The sequence below is a fragment of the Eleutherodactylus coqui genome, chromosome 3 (genome assembly GCF_035609145.1).
Source record: "Eleutherodactylus coqui strain aEleCoq1 chromosome 3, aEleCoq1.hap1, whole genome shotgun sequence".
In the NCBI taxonomy this organism is placed as follows: domain Eukaryota; kingdom Metazoa; phylum Chordata; class Amphibia; order Anura; family Eleutherodactylidae; genus Eleutherodactylus; species Eleutherodactylus coqui.
This window is the reverse complement of record NC_089839.1, coordinates 155,979,160-155,996,016: the sequence shown is the minus strand read 5'-3', so window position 1 is coordinate 155,996,016 and position 16,857 is coordinate 155,979,160. Positions and strand designations below refer to the sequence as shown.

The 16,857-nt window shown below is 41.8% G+C and overlaps 2 protein-coding genes across 3 annotated transcripts in view; one reads left to right on the top strand and one right to left on the bottom strand.

Moving 5' to 3' along the window:
- CENPP (centromere protein P) overlaps window positions 1–16,857 on the top strand; it is a 277,456-nt gene that overhangs the window by 198,295 nt on the left and 62,304 nt on the right. The window lies entirely within an intron of this gene.
- The window catches only part of ECM2 (extracellular matrix protein 2), a 57,264-nt gene that overhangs the window by 13,642 nt on the left and 26,765 nt on the right, over window positions 1–16,857 (bottom strand). For both annotated transcript variants that reach the window (XM_066596418.1, XM_066596419.1), the window contains exons 4-7: window positions 14,393–15,082; window positions 12,449–12,564; window positions 11,080–11,215; window positions 10,203–10,360 (exon numbers count right to left, since the gene is read on the bottom strand). In XM_066596418.1, coding sequence (XP_066452515.1) covers window positions 10,203–10,360; window positions 11,080–11,215; window positions 12,449–12,564; window positions 14,393–15,082 — 1,100 coding nt within the window. The remainder of the gene's footprint in view (window positions 1–10,202; window positions 10,361–11,079; window positions 11,216–12,448; window positions 12,565–14,392; window positions 15,083–16,857) is intronic.

Below are 16,857 nucleotides of genomic sequence, written 5' to 3'. Positions count from 1 at the left end.
AGCCGGCGAACGAGACGGGGGTAGAGCGGACGAAACGGAGGAGCGGAGAAACACTCAGAAAAAAGGTAAAGGTCCCTCTTCCGTGCCCCTATCCTCAAAACCCCTAGCCACAGCATTAAGAAGAAGCCCAGGGCTAGGGAAAGAAAAAGAGGCACAAGCAGGAACATCCAAGATGGCGCCTGACACGAGGCCGGCTAACAGACCCCCCGCTACTCCAACACAGCAGTTAAATCATGCAGCAGTAGAACATATAGCAGCAGAGCCCCCAGAATATGACAGCCCCCGGGATCCCCTGATTGTGCAGACTCAAGAAAAACAGGGCAACACAAAATTAGTGGAAGATAACCATGCTGACACTATCCAGAACATGCAATGTTCAGAACAACCAGCGTCTGAAAAATTTATAAAAAATATGATAATAGCGCTGAGAGAGTCCCTGCAAAGGGACATGTCCTCCATGTCAGCCTCATTAAACTTATCAGTGACAGACCTGGGCAACAGAGTGGATCACATGGAGGGAAAAATGGCAGAAATAACGACGTCCCACAACGACTTAATAGACGCGCATTACAGCGTAGCAGACGAGCTGGAAGCGCTAAAAAGAAAAGTGGCAGATATGGAGGACCGAAGTAGACGAAATAATCTGAAAATAAGGGGGATAGAGGAAACGGTCCCGAACTCAGAGCTAAAAAGATACCTCCAACAACTTATAAAATGCCTACTGCCTGACTCGACGGAGGAGGAAAGAATAATTGACAGGGCACATAGACTGCCCCGGGCTAACTCAGTGCCAAACCACCTCCCCAGAGACGTTATTGTGAGGATCCACTTTTTTCACATTAAAGAGAGACTCTTATATGAAACGAGAAAAAATACATCATTGCCAACACCATACAGTCAAATAAAGCTGTTCACAGACCTCTCACAAGCGACGATACAATCAAGAAAGAAATTCCGAGAGATCACGCTAGCTCTCCGAGAGAACAAGATTCTTTACAAATGGGGATTCCCACCCAAACTGATAATAAACAAAGAAGGAAAAAATTACTTGATACAAAACCCAGAAGAAGGCATTCAAACTCTAAAAAAATGGAACATACATACAGAAAGACCCAACGCCCCGAGACGTCTCGACCCAGAATGGAATGAAATAGCCAATGACTGAAGGTGATACCTTAAATAAGCAAAACTACAGACCAGCTGACGAGCCCCCTCCCCTCGCTACCTGACAACAAAAAAAAAAAAAAAACACAGAAAGAAACTAAGAACCCTCTACGAAATCCAATTACAGGCTAAAATAGGGCCTGGACACTCGCACAGGCTGGACTTTATTCCCCCCCAACAACAAGTGATGCTCTCTCTGAAGACGCCTGACAGCCGAAAGAGAGAATCTCTCACTTTAATTTTGTTTTTCGTTCTTCTCCCCGCCTGGTTAGGGGATCAGTTTTTACCCGATTACCTCCACCCACCTCAAAGGCACAGTGCAATAGAAGAAGTAAAGCTAAACCAAAAGGAAAACAACAAAACAGAACAAATAGAGAAACCACTAAACGAGAATGATAAATTAGGAGATCCAGACTCTAGGATTACAAAGCATCTAAATATCCCGCCATCATGAAGGTGAAGATAATGTCATATAATGTAAAGGGACTCAACTCCCCACACAAAAGGTCGTCTCTCTGGAGGGAGGCATTAGCCGAGAGGGCGGATATTGTTTGTCTGCAAGAGACACACTTCATAAAAGGAAAACATCCAAAATTCTCACATCCAAAATTCCCTGAAGTTTACATGTCTTGTACGGAAAAGAAGAAGGCAGGAGTACTAATTGCGATTAAGGACTCTGTGGACTTCAAACTGATCGAGTCAATATCGGACGTGAATGGTAGATATGTAATACTGATATGTCAATTGAATGATATGCTGGTAACACTTGTAAATGTATGTGTACCGAACAGTGCTCAGATACACTTCCTTAACAGGCTGATGAGGAAAATTAACAAAATCAAAAAGGGTCAGCTTTTGTTATGTGGTGATTTTAACCTGATCCATGATAGAGGTGTTGACACCAATAACAAAAGAATGGCATCGCCCACGTTGGCGCCTTGGCTACTAAAGGAAGAAATGTATGACTCATTTAGATGCATCAACGCAAATGCCAGGGAATATACATTTTACTCCTCTAGGCACAGAACCTTCACCAGGATCGATATGATCCTGGTGGACTTCTTCCTACTACCAAAGGTAAAAGATGCCTCAATTGGGATAACCTCTTGGTCGGACCACGCTCCGGTTTTCCTAACCATGAGCTTATCACAGTCAGCAAGCACTCCAAAAATATGGAGAAACAACCTGTTTCTGATGAAGGCTGACCCGTACAAAAAACAAATATCTGAAGCCATTAAGGAATATTTTACATTTAATGACCTCCCCGAAACCAGCCCATATGTATTATGGAATGCACACAAGACAGTCATCAGGGGCATATTAATCCAGCAAGGCTCCCGCTACAAAAAGGAAAAAACAAAAAATCTTGACAATCTACTTACACAACTAAAAGACCTAGAAACAGAAATTCAAAAAACACCGACGGACACCCTACATAAAAAACTCCTCAGCACTAGACAACAACTAAGAGACCTTCTACTGTTACAACATGAAAAACAGATCAGAACATATAAAACAACTTACTACACAGAAAATAACAAGTTCACTAGCTATATGGCACGTAGAGTCAAACAGGCAAGAATCAAAGCAAGAATTCCATACATAAAAGAAATAGGATCTGAAAACAAAACACATAACCCAAAAGACATAGCAGAGATTTTTAAAAAATTCTACGCCAAACTCTACAACTTGAAAGACGACCCGACAGTAACCCAGCCTAACAAAGATAGCATTGGGGAATTCCTAGATAACATCAACCTCCCAACCATAAATAAGGAACAATTAGACAAGTTGAATGCCCCAATAACAGAACAAGAAATTCTAAAGACGATTAGCGATCTAAAAAAGGATAAAGCACCAGGGCCGGATGGGTACTCTAACGAGTACTATCAGACCTATAAAATAGAGCTAATTAAAAGCCTCACAAAAATATTCAACGAAATAAAAAAAACAGGAACCCTGCCTGCAGAAATGCTCCAGGCTACGATAGTGGCGATTCCCAAACCTGGTAAAGACCCCTCCTCTCCGACAAATTTTAGACCAATTTCACTACTGAATAGTGACATAAAAATCTACTCAAAAATCCTGGCACAAAGACTGAAAGATACCATCCCAGAATTAGTGCATAGTGATCAGGTGGGGTTCACCCAGGGCCGGCAGGCATCAGATGGGACGAGGAGAATACTGGGTCTGATGGAGAAGATGACGGAGATGCGAACGCCTTCTCTGCTCCTAACCCTGGATGCGGAGAAGGCGTTCGACAGGATCCATTGGGAGTACGCCTTCTCGGTCCTTAAAAAGTTTGGATTCACGGGAGAAATATTAGGGGCCATACAGGCATTATATACAGTCCCATCCGCTAGAGTATTAATAAACGGAACACTTTCAACTCCATTCCAAATATCAAACGGCACCCGCCAGGGATGCCCATTGTCACCCCTGCTGTTCGTTCTGACAATGGAACCGTTCGCAGAAACAATTAGAACAAACCCAGAAATAAAAGGAATCCCACTGCCATTTCGCCAACATAAAATCGGTCTTTTTGCGGACGATGTCGCACTACTCATGTCTAACCCACTACCTTCACTTAGGGCAATAATAAAAATCATTAACAAATTCGGACAAGTCTCATATTATAAAATTAATTCACATAAGTCCCAACTACTGGGAGTGGGAATACCCAAAACTCTCAAAGAAATAATTAAAAAAGAATTCCCCTTCTCCTGGGAAGACAAACAGATCCCATACCTAGGACTAAAACTAACTACCCCTTTAAATGACACCCCTCAAATAAATATCAACTCATTACTCAAGTCGCTCCAATCTGATCTGGAAAGATTTGAAAAAACAGAACCATCATGGTTGGGAAGGATAACTTTGTATAAGATGATGGCACTTCCAAAAGTCCTTTACATTTTTAGGACTATGATTTACCCCCTCCCCCAAAAAATAATCAAAAGCCTTCAAAAACAAATGATGGCATTTATATGGCAAAACAAAAAACCAAGAGTAGCGGCGGCAATATTATACTCTTCAAGAGATAGGGGAGGGATGGGAGTTCCCAACCTCACAGCCTATCACAGAGCAACAATTCTCCAGCAGCTGAGATCATGGTGCCAGCCCCAAAACAACACGAGTTGGCCAGAAATAGAAAAACACCTAGGGGGTGGTAGAAATTTGGGTACATTACTACTCGCAAGTGCAATAGACCCAACAATAAGAACCCCAAAACATTCAGCAATCAGAATTTCAATTGAAACATGGAGACACACGTTAAAAATCTCCAAGACCCACCAACCAAGAAGCCAAATACCTCTTCCTATTGACACATTAGAACTCCTAATCCCAAACCTGTCGCTTACTGACTGGAAAAAAAAAGGAATAGAACTAATAGCAGATATACAAGAGAACAGCAAGTTGCTACCCTTCGACAGATTATGCACAGAGAGGAACTTAAATAGAGAGAACCTGTTTCAATACAGACAAATCAAAAGCTACCTGACGGACAATAAAGTCCCAACACTATCATTACCCACACAATTACACAAATTCCTGTTTGCCAGAGAAATCCCAAAAACGAGACTAAAAACCTGGTACGAGGTGCTAAATGGAGAAGCGAAGGGGGACATGAACAAACAAAAAAAAATACACATACTCAACTGGGAAAGAGACTTGAAGATATCTTATGATATGGAATATTGGGCCAAAACATGTAGAAGAACTTATAAAAGTACAGTGAGCTCCAGACTTCTGGAGGTCCATCAGAAGGTACTGACGAGATGGTACTACTCTCCGCTGAAACTAGCATCACTCTTTCCGAATGCGTCGGAACTTTGCTGGAGAGGATGCGGAAAAGCGGGATCCCTACTACACTTACTATGGGAATGCCCACATATACAGCCGTTATGGCAGTCAGTACTAGCAATGATTAACCGACTTCTAGGATTGAGATCCTCTCTTGGACCACAGACAACCATACTACTATTAGAACTAGAAAAAACGCCTCCCCATAACAGAAAGTTGATAACACATATACTTCTAAGTGTCAAACTATTGTTAGTCAGAGAGTGGAAATCCACAAAAATCCCCACCTTAAATAAACTTATAGACATAGTAACTGAGCACTGTTCGCTTGAAAAACTGTATGCGATTAAACAAGACAGAATGCATGACTTCAGAGAGACATGGAAACCCTGGCTGGACGGAATAACAAAAGGACTGCTGCCATACCAGCACCAAACGCAACTAGGATACTAACCCAAGAAGAACATGGATAACAAGAAATAAACGAACACAAATTGAAGAAACACAAAATTTGTTTTGTGCCTGATACCCACCCATACACCCCAACCCTATCAACTCCCCCTCCCCACCTTCCCTACCCTTTCAGTCGTTCACAAAATATGTTTAAAAATAAAGAGAAAAAAAAAAATAAAGTATAAGGTTTTGATGCACAGAGATGTCCATATGTACTGATTAGAAATATGTTATGTTATTGACAATGCAAATGTGGATACCTACCAACAGTTAAATAAAAATCATTGAAATTACTCTTGACAACACAAAAAGAACACATAGACGCTCAAGATGATAACTCATATCAAATATTCCTCACAGCAAAACACCTGCTAAATGAATTCGTACATACACATGCACATTGGCAAACACAACTAACAAAAAATAAATTTTATAGGTGGGGCAACAAGACGGGGCGACTGTTAGCAAACCTAACCAAACAAAGACAGCCACATAAACCAATATTAACCCTAAGGGGCACCAACGATAATACCCTGATGACAAAACAGGAAGAGATAACCCAAACACTTTACGAATATTTTGAAAACCTATACCGGGCAGAACCAGCAAACATACAGGACATCCACAATTTTTTAGAAACTATGAGCTTGCCGAGACTCACAGAGGAACAAAAAACAGTACTGAATGCAGATATACGAGAGGAGGAGGTTCGGGACGTAATCGCAGCGGCAGCAGGGGGAAAGACACCGGGACCGGATGGTCTCACAACAGAATATTACAAAATACTAACAACAGACGTAGTACCAGTGCTGACCCAACTATATAATGCAATATACATGGAAGATACCCAAATAGAGGACTTTGGCACTTCCAGAACAATTCTACTCCCCAAACAAAATAAAGACCCGACTGACCCGCGATCATACAGACCGATCGCACTACTAAACTGCGACTATAAATTCTTATCCAAAATACTAGCAGACAGACTTCAAACCATCCTACCGTCCATACTAGACACATCGCAAAAGGGCTTCACGCAAGGACGTAGTGCCCTAAAAAACATCAGGGCCGCCATAGCGGCAACTGTGGCAGCACAAAACCCTGAAAACCCCATAACAATGCTCCTCAGCCTAGACGCTGAGAAAGCTTTTGACAAAATGGCCTGGCCATTCCTAAATGTACTGCTGAAAAAAAGAGGGTTTGGACAGACCTTTGCAAACTATATCAACACAACACAAACAAACGCCACCACAATCCTCACAGTCAATGGCCATAATACCCCCCACATCGACCTTTTTAGAGGAGCTCGACAGGGTTGCCCCCTTTCACCATTACTGTTCAACATATCAATTGACCCGCTACTCAGATTCCTAACACACACCACACTTTATACAGGGGCGTGCTACGGAGAAACGAGGATAAAGGTAGAAGCATTTGCTGACGACCTCTTACTCATAGTCAACAACCCTAGGGAAACACTATCACCCCTATTACGGGAAATAGAAAGAATAGGCAAACTCTCAGGTTACACCCTGAACCTGGACAAAACAGAAGCACTACTACTTAGAGGACCAGCGAAACCCATATGGGCAAACCAACACCCATTCAAATGGGAAAAACATTCCATACAATATTTGGGGATTCAACTCACAAAAAACCCTTCTGCACTCTACCACACAAATATTGAACCATACGTCAAAAAACTAGAAACGACCCTAAATGTATGGAAGAATTTTACGGTCTCCTTTCTGGGGAGAATCAACCTCTTAAAAATGGTAGAATTCCCACGATTACTATACATCCTGCATTCACTCCCCATATTTCTAAAATTGAAAGACATAAAGAAGATCAACTATCTATATAGAAAATTCATTTGGGGAGGGGGAAGACCACGCATTGCCCTTAAAACCCTACACAAACACAAGGACAATGGCGGCACCAACCTACCAAATATAAGGGATTATAATCTAGCAGCACAAGCGAGATTTATCCATGACTGGATTTATTCCAAGTCGCACTTTACAAACACGCCACTAGAACAAATAATGGCCAAGCCAATACAATTACAAAATGTACTCCACCAACCATACTCAGAACTGTCAAAGCAAATTAAACATAACCCCCTGATATTAGCAGCGTGGAAAGCATGGAATAAACTACGTAGAGACAGTCAAACGTCACCACACATATCCCCACACTTGACATTCATAAACAACCCCAATTTTCAGGACGGAAAACCCCACAACATCTTTTTCGAATGGAAGGCGCACGGGTTGGACTCAATAGATAAATTACTGCACAAAAAGGAAAAAAGAATCCTAACTCATGCAGAAACAAAACAAATATACCCCGAAATCCCTATTCCACTGTTCTCATACCTACAGGTCAGACACTATATCACAGGCCTTACACCGCAGTTCCAGGAACACGACTGGACACAGGCAGGAGACACTTGGATCTCCAAGAAAACGGGAGCACGGGGAATGATATCGAAAATATACAGAGCAATAAGGAACATGAGGGAAGAAGAGGACATTGATCCAGGGGTTGGGAAATGGTCTCGGGACAACCCAGACCTCACACCTACATTAATTAAGGAATCCTTAGTATCAGCCCACAAATGCCTGCCATCAGCTAGGTTTCTGGAGATGAGACTACAGATAGCCCATAGATCATACCTCACCCCAATTAAGGGATTTTACATGGGAATCTACGACACCCCAAACTGTTTCAAATGCCAGGAACCAAACACTAATCTATATCACAGCTTGTGGACATGCCCACTGATAAAAAACTTCTGGTCCCGAATACGCGAATACACTACAACACACCTGACAAACTTCTGCCCACAAGAACCAGCGTGGGCAATATTTGGATATCTAGACCCCAAGACATATCATTGTGCAAGGGGAGTAAGAAAGTTACTACATTTTATAGCAGCAGCAGGCCTAAAAGCCATCCTGCAGACCTGGGTGCAACCAACAGGCCCCCCATTCAGACTGTTCCTGGAAAAACTTGCATTCTTATTTCAAATGGACTGGGCGGAAACTTCATTATTTAAGGAGAAAATGGTACAAACTTTCTTCGAAACATGGGGAAGTTTCATCCAATTGATGCCACAGAGAGTAAAAGAAAAACTAAAAAATTGCTTTCACCACACCTATTGGTTCCAGGGGCAGGCGGCAGTGGGGGACACACCAATATAGGGTGAATCACTGGTCGTGCCGTGGCCGCGCGGGGTCTCCATACCTTTCGAAGATCTCCAGCACGAAGTCCAAAAGACTAAGTGTATAAATACCAATTGGGTCAAAAGTTTGGTTTAAGGCAAAACTTCTCTCCCCTCCCCCCCCCCCCCCCCCGTCCCTTCTTGCCGGACCGACCCCCTCCCTCCTCTCCCCCCCCCCCTTTTGTTTTTTTTTTTTTTGGTTTTGGTTTTTTGTTTTTTGTTTTGTTTTTGTGAGTGTCTTTCCCTCCCTTCCTTACGTTTCGACTCCCTGACCCCCCATACCCCTCCCCAACTCTCCCAGTTATATAAAAATGTTATGTAAAAGTGAATTAGGATGACATTTATATTTGTGAAGTCAAAATAACAAATGCATCTGAAATGTCAAAGTTTGCCCTGATTCAATAAAAACAAGTTTAAAAAAAAAAAAAAAAATCATTGAAATTAAATTATCTACTTATCCTAAAGGTTCACTTACTTTTATTACTTACAGATGTTATATTGGATCATTTTCCTCAGCAATCAAATGACCAAGTCTAATATTTCTGACTCATTTGCTTAATTTGGTTCTCTTTATCTACTTTTAGCACTTGTGTGAAAATCTGACATAGTTTTAGTTTAATTCGGAACAGAAATCTGGAAAATTCTGAATGTTTCGCAAACTTTCAAGCACCGCTAGATGTATTGTATAGAAACGTATGCCTATCTGTTTAACATATATTTTTTAAGATCATACAGCTATGCTTAAGATGGCATATGCTTGTATACTCTTATATTCTGAGTGTACAACAGAAATGTGATCTGAACAACCCCTTATTTATTCTTCCACTCAACAGACGTAAAGCAAAACATTTTGGTAAATAGGTCTCATGATAGGAAACCCTGTGCATATGCCCCAGGTTAGGTCATATGGACATCACAGAAAGGGTCCCTTGCTTGGGATCCTCCTGTGTTAGGCAGGGCAGAGAACGGCTACCGAACTAGAGGATGCAGCCTGGCCATGCACTAGGTGGTTGCCCTTTTAATTTACATACTTACTAACATAGTATGTTAGGCCGAAAAAATACATATGTCCATCCAGTTCAGCCTATTATCCCCACTCCCCAATGTTGATCCAGAGGAAGGCAAAAAATAAAACAACGAGGTAGAAGCCAAGGAAAACAAATTCCTTCCTGGCAATCAGAATAATCCTCGGATCACCGACCCTTCTGAATTATTTGATTATAACGTATAATATTGTATTGCTCAAGAAAGATGTCCAGGCCCCTCTTGAACTATGTTATCGAATTTGCCATCACCACGTCTTCAGGCAGAGAGTTCCATAGTCTCACTGCTCTTACAGTAAAGAAGCCAATTTAAATGGGCAGCATGCAGTGTTCTGAATGTATGGCTTGAACAACTTCCCTCTGCAGTATCAACTAATCACTAAAACTCTTAGGATCTGGACCCATGAAAAAGTTGTATTCAGAGTTGTTTTTTAGGGATTATATAGAATAAGTATCTCTATAGCAACAAGCTTTATGTCTGTAAATAACAATACTGTAGGTGGCTTACTCACCTCAATAGAAACTGGGAGTCCTTGTGGTATTGTCCGAAACTTGTTTCTGCCTAGACGCAAATAATTCAAATTCTGAAGAGGTTTAAAGGCTAAAGGACTGACATTAGCTTCACTCAATTGATTGCCTTCCAACTCCAAAGTTACTAAGTTCTTCAAATCTGAAACATAGGAATCATGGTTATTACTGCATTAATGTACCGCACTGATTCTTGTGCATGTAAAAACCCACCTCTTCCTCCCACATATCATCTTGTTGTAGTCTAAAAGTTTTCCATCTTGCTGCAGGAAAACTTCAGTTTGTTTGTTCTTAGATTTAGGGGCTATATGGGCAGTAAGTGCCAACTTCCAATTTAACTCATGTTTTGATGTAGGTTATGATTGGTAACCTCCTATTTTAGACCTCAATATCTCACATGGAGGCTGTTCACCTACATACTTGGGTCAATGCTGTATATTCATTCGTGAAGCTCATAACGTTTCCCTGTAGGCAGTAAAGGAGCCAAGAGAAAAATGTGTTTTTATGTGTATTTATGCCAAGAAACTGGCTGCAAGTACATTGATAAATCTGCTGCAATACCTTTTGTGAGAAGAAAATCTTTAATAAAACCTGATGTTTTACATAACTATCACTTTGGGTCTATAAACTTTTGTTTTCCAATTTTAAAAAGTGATGAGAAAAGCCAAATATGTTGCTTACAAACTAATGTGCACCATCAGAAACTACTTGGCTTGCAGTAGATAACAATGATCTATATATGATGTTATCAGTTATTAATGGGAACTAAAAAAGCAAACAAATACAGATTTCTTCAGATTGAAATATAAAAGAGTTATTATAACGCTCTAGGTCGGATAACGCAGGGGGACACTACATTACCTTTCAGACTGTCTTCTTTAAGACTAGCAATTTTATTTTCATTCAATTTAAGCTCTTCCAAAGTTGATGATAATTCCAGTGGGATCTGGTCGATGATATTTCCATCCAAATACAGACGTTTCAAATTCTTCAGAGACTTTGAAACAAAACAGAAAAATAATTTGTGGCTCAGCATGACACTTGGATCCTGGTGTAGAATTACATGACTAGAGTACAAGCCTAATGTGTTTAGCATGACCATTCCGCAGGAAATCCTTATGACAGCTCCACTTTTTACAGCCATTACATGGCTGTAGATCATGAGGGTTCATGGATGAAAGACTACTGTTCCATCTTCGAAGGAAAGAATTTTTGGTGCCGTGACTTTTTTCTTTTATATTAATTTTATTTCTCTTTGCTTATATAGCACCAACATAGTCAACAGCACTGTAGTTGTTATCACAGATTACTGCTTACAGAGTGCACCTAATATATATATAATTGGCTTTTTCTTAAAAGTAGGTCAGTGTTCATAGGCTGTAATAGCAAGTACTATATAGACAAGTTGGAGGATAACTATTAGGGTCTGTTCACACTTGGATGAAAACAACCTTCTGATATGTGATGGGTTATGTGGCATAATATTACACGGTGCATTCCTTTTGATCCCCTCTGCTGTGGATTCACCATTTTAGGATATCCTTTGGGCTGTGAAAAATTGATACCTATTTCCTAGACTACTTGTCAGTTTTTCTTTCTGCTCTTAGGCCTCCTTCCCACGAACGGATTTCCGCCGCGTAATTCGCGGCAAAAATCCGCTGCGTTGCCTGCAGCTATTAGGTTCTATTGAACCTAATAGCTCAGGGCACATGGTGCGGAATTCCACCGCGGAATTCCGCACCGTGAAATCTCCCGTCCTCACCCGCGGCATGCTCTATTTGCCGCGGGTGTACGCGCTGACGGCTTCCATTGCAGTCAATGGAAGCCATCCGTTCACGCTATCTCCCGCTGTAGCACAACGGAAGATAGCGTGAAAACGCTTCCCCGCCTACCGGCGCGTCACGTGACACGGCCGCCCGTGTCATGTGACGCGGCCAGCGTGTCACATGACGCGGCGGCGGTGGGCGGGGAAGCGTCATGCGGGACCCAGAACGGCGGATCCGCTGGTAAGTATGGGGTCTCTGGGGGGCGCCGTGACGGGCTTCGCCGTGGAATATTCCGCGGCGGAGCCCGTCACGGCCGTGTGCAGCCGGCCTTAGAACTCCACTAATCGACTGTTGATGACATATCCTGCAGATAGGTCATGAGTAGTTAAGATGTGGACAACCCCATTAATTTGAATTCTACTTATGTCAATTTTGTTCTGTAAAAATATCACTTTGAGACATACCTTAAATGCCAGTGGATCTATACCTGTAGACATAAGTTTGTTCTTGCTGAGATCAATCCTTTCAAGATTAGGCATTCCATTAAATGCCTCTTTTGGAATGGAGGTAATAAAGTTTCCTGAAATTTAATAAGATAAATGTTTTATTTTATCGACGTCTTTTAGGGTAATTTTACATGGGCTGACAGTTGGCCAAGTAATCACTCAAGTGATTGGTTGTGGGCTACTGTCAGCCTGTGTAAGCATGGTACTTGACGTGGCATGTAAGTGAGAATTGTTCAGTTGTCGTAGTTGCTCAATTGTCAGCTGACCTAAAAACAAAGTGACTGTTGGCAGTGGAGGCAGTGGCCAGAAGAGATCTCCAGCGCGCTCTGCCTCTGTTCAGTGAGCGATCATTGCTCCTTGGTGAAAGCACTGGAGCAATAATAGCTGGGACGATGACTAAACTGCCTGACAATCGACAACTTAAAAGTACCCTTACTCTTTGCTATGTTGAATTTGATATTGCACTTAAATACATTTAAAGGGGTTTTCCTTGACTCAGATATTGAGGACCTATCCTTACTGGGGTGCTCTACCAGCTTCCTTGCTATACAACTGTTTGGAGGGGCAGCAGCAGATAGGTGAGCACTGCAGCATCTTCTTCTGCACACAGCACTGTTCATTGTATGGTTGAGAAAATGAAAAGACAAAAAGGCAGAAAGCTCTCGAGGACAATCCTCCACACCGTAACCAATAACAGACCTGGAAAAACTTCACTAGGGACGTGCATAGGTTTTGGGCGGACCCACGTCAACTACCTGGGTCCAGAAATACAATGATCCTCATCGATGATCTAGAAGAAAGGAATGTTTAACTCTGATGAACAATTATTGTTGGGGTTTATTTGGAAGTGCACACCAATGACAACAATTACTTGTGGGGATAAGAATACGCAATTGTTGTCATTGGTCTGCACGTCCTGGCAAAGTAAGATTTTATTCTTTTCAGTTTTTCTTATTCTGTTATTGGTTACTGGATTGTCCTCCAGTGCTTTCTGCCTTTTTTGTTTTTTCATTATCTCAACCCTGCTAACCCCAGACCATTGATTTGGATGTAAACAGGGCAGCATCCACGAATGGTTTTAGAAAAATCAATTCATCACAAGGGATGCTCCTTTATTCTTCCAAAGTAAGAGACATGCAAGCAACGTTTCAACTCAAAAATAAGTCTTTTGTCAAGCTGATTTGGATGGACGGCCATGATTGATGCCCTCCATAATGGACATTCATACCAGACGGGGACTCTCTACTACCCATTCAGGTGTATATATAAGGCCAATCAGGCTGCTACGTTTCACGGTGCATCCTGCAGTTGTGGGGGCGCACCACTACACCAGGTGAATCTGTTCCTTCATATTTCTCATTGCTTTTTCCTCTGAGGCACTGTTTCTTTTCTGTTTTTTTGTACTTCTCACTTTTGTATCCGTTCATTGTATAGCGGTGGTGCCTGGTATTACTGCTTGATCACTTGAATGGGACCAAGTTGCACAAAGGCAATATGACTTGACAGGATTTGACAGGCCAATGAATAGGCCACAACAATCAAACAAATGTTGTGGCCCTTTCAAATAACTGATTTGTGATGACCTTTCCTAAGGAGGGGTAATCAATATCTGAGCCCCAGGGAACCCCTTTAATGATTTATGCTGTGACATCATGGCTCCCACTGTCTTAATTTAAAATGGCAGAAAGAAAAGTTTGAGGAATCCAATCGTCTCTATGCAGCAATTAATACAAATAAAAGTAACCCCCTAGCATCATTTATAGTATCTGTACACCCCCTGCATAGAGAAAAATGGAGACAAGTCTTTATGTCTTCAACATACCATGGCTAGTATAAACTCCATTAGTCAGAAATATACAACAGTAAATGTTATGACCCACTGCATAAATAACCTTTGCTTACCAAGAAGGTCCAGGCTCTTTACATCGGGGTCAGATATTGCAGGTATACGTGTCAGTTTAGCATTGGAGCAGCTAACTGTAATTTCTGAGATGAAGCAACCAGGAGGCAGTGGAGGATGGTGGACTTCTGGAGGGCGACGGGAACCTGGAATACGTCTTCTTGGTACTCTGAACACATCACCTCTTAGGTTGTAGTCATCATCATCATCATCGTCGTCCTCATCGTCATCCTCATCATCTTCTAAGCTCAATTCCTCTCTTTCTTTCTGTTTTCGTTCCATCGCTAAACGGTTTACTTCCTCTTCTCTCCTATCTTCCTCTTCTTTTTTCCTCCTTTCCTCCTCGTTTTTCTTCTTTTCTTCTTCTAACTTGCGCTTTTCTTCAGCCTCAATCCTCATTTCCTCTTCTGCATATGTCTTTCTTCTTTCTTCCTGGATACGCTCTGCCTCCTCTTCATCTGTCTCAGTTTTTCTTATGTTATCTTTCTGAAGTCTTTTCTTTTTTTTTTTCTCTTTTTTCTTTAGTACTCCGTTCTTTTCTGCTTCGTTATTTTTTTCTTCCTTCCCAAGTAGCTCATCTATTTCTTCTTGGTTATGGGATAGTTTCGTTAGAATTATACCACTTGGTTCAGTTTGTTCTGCAGAATCACCAGACAATTCAAGTACATTGTCCACGGAAATACTGTTAAGAGCTTAAATAGGATGGTGTCCAAATAAAGAGAAAACAAGAGAATGTGGTAATAACGGATCAGAAGTTTGGTTAGTATATTGTTTAACATTATTCCCACAAACACAATTTGTATTTTCATTCTTTAAAGCAAGCTAAAATAAATCTTGGTGTTTGCTACTGATAAGTTTGATCACCGATCTCCAGTATTTTACATTGTGTACATGTCATCCAGATGTCATGGTCAAGAATAGAATCTGAATATCACTGAAAACATTTTCAAACCTGAAGAAAAATCTAAATTGTTTATATACACTCTTCAACATTGAAATTGCAACAGCAAGAAGGAAAAGTTGTAAGGTCATACAAATCAAGGAAGTTGACGGTGTCTTTAAGATATGCAAATGCTTAAATTTCCAAGAACCTAACTCGAATCTGTGGCATGTGGGAGGGGCTTCAAAGGTATAAAAGTCAGATTGAATGCTATAGTCTTGTGGTATGATTGTTCAATGCCTCCTGTTCTTCGATGTGCTAGTTATAACTACTTGTTGCAAACTGATCAGGACAGAATCCTTGAAATTAGAGACCTTGGCTTAACACTCCAGCAGATCGCTACGTGAGTAGGCCAAGATGTTCAACATTGTGTGTCCCAGTGATTGGGAGAATGACTAAACATACTAGAATGACAGCAAGAGGTGCACAGAGGAGAACCGCTGCACAGACAGATCATCAGATTAGAAGAATGAAGCATAGTTATCTATACTGTGCTGTAAGTGAAATCGAACATCACATCCTAAGCCTAGGGTGTCTAACAGTGTCTACACAAACCATCAGAAGGCGCTTACACAGCATTAGGCAGCAAGCCAGACGTCCAGTGACAGGTGTTCCATTGACCTCATGCCACTGCTCTCAAAAGGCTAGCATGATGCAGAGCAAGATGGCAATGGAGGTCTATCCTCTTCAGCGATGGTTTTGCTATCATGGCCTGCAGCGTCTATGGACTTGTCTTCCATGGAATCTGGGATGTCATTGGTCATCAACTGCAAGGAGAGCTGCCAGCAGCGCATCTTGTTGATTTGCGTGCCAAGTGCATTCAGCGTGGCAGAACATTCCTTAGACAATCATTAATAACTAGAGATGAGCGAGCCTACTCAGCCACGCCCCTTTTCCGCCTGAGCGCCGCGATTTTCAAGTACTTTCGTACTCGGGCGAAAAGATTCGGGGGGCGCTGTGGGAGAGTGGGGGGTTGCAGTGGGGAGTGGGGGGGGGGAGAGGGAGAAAGAGAGGGCTCCCCCCTGTTCCCCGCTGCTACCCCCGCTCCGCCACGCCGCCCCCCGGCGCCCCCCGAATCTTTTCACCCGAGTACGGAAGTACTCGAAAATCGCGGTGCTCGATCGAGTAATTACTCGAAACGAGTATATTTCCTCATCTCTATTAATAACATCATGGATAGCATGCCAAAGTGCATGCATTTCTGCGCATGATGCTCATATTCGTTACTGAATAAATCAAGATGGTTTGAGTATTTTGTTTACATTTTTCATTATTTTCAAATCCTCAACAATGTCTATCAGTTCTGCGATTTTCCATTATTTGACAACTTTTCCTTTTTGGTGTTGCGATTTCAATGTTGAGGTGTGTATTTAACCTTGGACATACTAAAGAAAGATCAGAAGAGATGCATTATATAAGACTGGGCTGCTGGGCCTCACTGGCATTTATGTTCATTGTTTCTGTTGACCGCTATCTATAGGCTACCGTTTTCCAGCCCCATGGGTACTAGAATGTCTAATGTGTATT